Source organism: Microtus ochrogaster, chromosome 6, assembly GCF_000317375.1.
Source record: "Microtus ochrogaster isolate Prairie Vole_2 chromosome 6, MicOch1.0, whole genome shotgun sequence".
NCBI classification, from domain to species: Eukaryota; Metazoa; Chordata; class Mammalia; order Rodentia; family Cricetidae; genus Microtus; species Microtus ochrogaster.
Window position 1 is genome coordinate 59,612,020 of NC_022013.1, and position 2,054 is coordinate 59,614,073.

The 2,054-nt window shown below is 50.0% G+C and overlaps 2 protein-coding genes across 3 annotated transcripts in view; one reads left to right on the top strand and one right to left on the bottom strand.

Moving 5' to 3' along the window:
* The window catches only part of Wdfy4 (WDFY family member 4), a 205,184-nt gene that overhangs the window by 152,686 nt on the left and 50,444 nt on the right, over positions 1 to 2,054 (top strand). The gene's annotated exons all lie outside the window — the stretch shown is intronic.
* Lrrc18 (leucine rich repeat containing 18) overlaps positions 1 to 2,054 on the bottom strand; it is a 17,694-nt gene that overhangs the window by 4,155 nt on the left and 11,485 nt on the right. For both annotated transcript variants that reach the window (XM_005348640.3, XM_013346818.2), the window contains one exon: positions 1,102 to 1,962. In XM_005348640.3, coding sequence (XP_005348697.2) covers positions 1,102 to 1,865 — 764 coding nt within the window. In that variant the 5' untranslated portion in view covers positions 1,866 to 1,962. The remainder of the gene's footprint in view (positions 1 to 1,101; positions 1,963 to 2,054) is intronic.

Sequence of the window (2,054 nt, forward strand, 5' to 3'; positions counted from 1 at the left end):
CATGGAGGCCATCAGAGTTGTGCACTGGCTACTGCCTGTCCCTTGCAAGGAGGCCATCAGAGCTGTGCACTGACCACTACTGCATAACTTGCCACCCACTTAGTTAAGTCAGTGGAAGGGCCTTTTTGCAGGGTATCTTCCTCAGTCCTGTGTTCTCAGGCCTATGAAGTTGTGAGTGAAAGGGACACATGGTAGGGTTGTGTGTCTGTTGGGGGTGGGGCCTTACAATAATGGGAACATTGTCACCACAACTGCTATTTTTGCCTGAAGAACTAGTGTGGCTCCTGACTCTGCCTGTGGCAGTCTTTTGGCTGCACTCTAGGCTCTCGTTTGTGGATGGAACCGAAGTGTCTGCTCTGTGTTACCTGGCTTAGAAGCTAAAAAGCCCCTGACTTCTTAAGTTTCTCAGTCAGAATGCTCCGGCCAGCTCTTTTCAGAGCTGGCACAATACCAACCAAGCTTTCTCCTTGCACACGGTCCTTGTGTCTACTACAATGACATCTTTCATTATCTAAGAATCCTAAAGGAGACCGGGCGCGTTCACAGTCCGTCAAGGGCCTTCAGGAAAGCTCCTAGAGCAGCTGTGCAAATGCAGTTGCAAGTGCTGCTTCTGGCTATTTCCTGGCAAAGTTTAGTGGTAATGCCTGTCCATCTCTGGGACGTTTGCTTTTCTACCAACCCCTAAGAGACTGCTGGCCTAGAGGCCTACATCCAAAACTTTCCCATGGAATGAGTTCCATATTTGGGAACTGACAATGCGCCCCCAAATGCTAGTGATAGAGTATGTTGGTAGCATTAGTTCCCTGGGCAATGGGTGACACCAGGAGCATTTGGGACAGAAATGAGATGGACAGATAGATGAGGGTTTCTTTGTTCCCCGAGCTGCATGTATGGAAAGAAATAATAAAGTATGCAGAATAGCAAGAGACAGAAAACCCCTCAATCAACCAAACCATAGTCGGAGAGGTAGGGAAGGGTGTTTTATGGTTTGGATGAAAAGACTCCTACAGTAACACAAGAGTCCTTTCCTTTGGGTGCAGCTCACTGCCTCCCCCTTACCACCTCTTCCCTTCCTGCCTCAGGGTCAGGGTCCCAGGTCACCTCCAGTCTTCCTGGGAATCCTTGGCCATTGAGTTGGGTGAAACCAAATTGGAAAAGATGGCTTTTCTTGGTGCCGTGGGGGCCATGCTCTTGATTTTGTTCAACTTGTCCCTGGCCTGTTGGCATTTTTGCAGGCACGCTGCACACAGATCCTTCTCTTCCACCAGATAGAGGTTTTCCAGCCTTTTGATGGTGTCCACAAATGCGTCTGTCTCATCTGTCTTTGGAAAAGGGTTCCCTTTTATGTTGAGCTTCTTCAGTTTGGGGAGCTTGGCGATGCTGGCAGGGATGGTATTCAGCAGGTTGTCGTGTAGCCCCACCTCATGGAGCTCCTTCAGTGCCCCCAGCGTGGTGGGCACGCTGTCCAGGTGGTTGAGGCCCAGATTCACAGTGCGGATGTTCTTGAGCTGGTTCAGCTCCACGGGCAGCCCATTTGTGGTCAGCCTGTTGTTACTCACGTTGAGGAAGAGCAAGGAGGTCATCTGACCGATGGACTCAGGGATCTTGTCTATGTAGTTGCTGTGCAGGTCCAGCCACCGCAGGTTCTGGAACTTGGAGATGGAGTCTGGGATCTTCCTGATGAGGTTCCGGCTGAGGTCGAGCTCGTCCACATCATTGAGGCGCAGGATGCACTTGGGAAAGGTGGTGATTCCCATCTTGCTCAGATCAAGGCGTTTTTTCCCATCAAAGGTGATTTTGATGCAATTCTTGGCCACATTGAGAGTGATCTTCTTGCCCTTGGGGCCTTTCCCGCCCTTGGCCATGGTCTCTTAGTATGAGAGTGTATTTGAGGGATATTTTTCTGAGTTGATGCTGATGGCGTTGAGGAAGGAGTCACATAAAACTGTTAGAAGGGAAGCTCTGATAAGAACAGAACAAGATAAATCTGGTTAGTAGAGGACACTACACTGTGCTGTGACCCCTGATGGTACAGAGAGAGAGGAGAGGGAGAG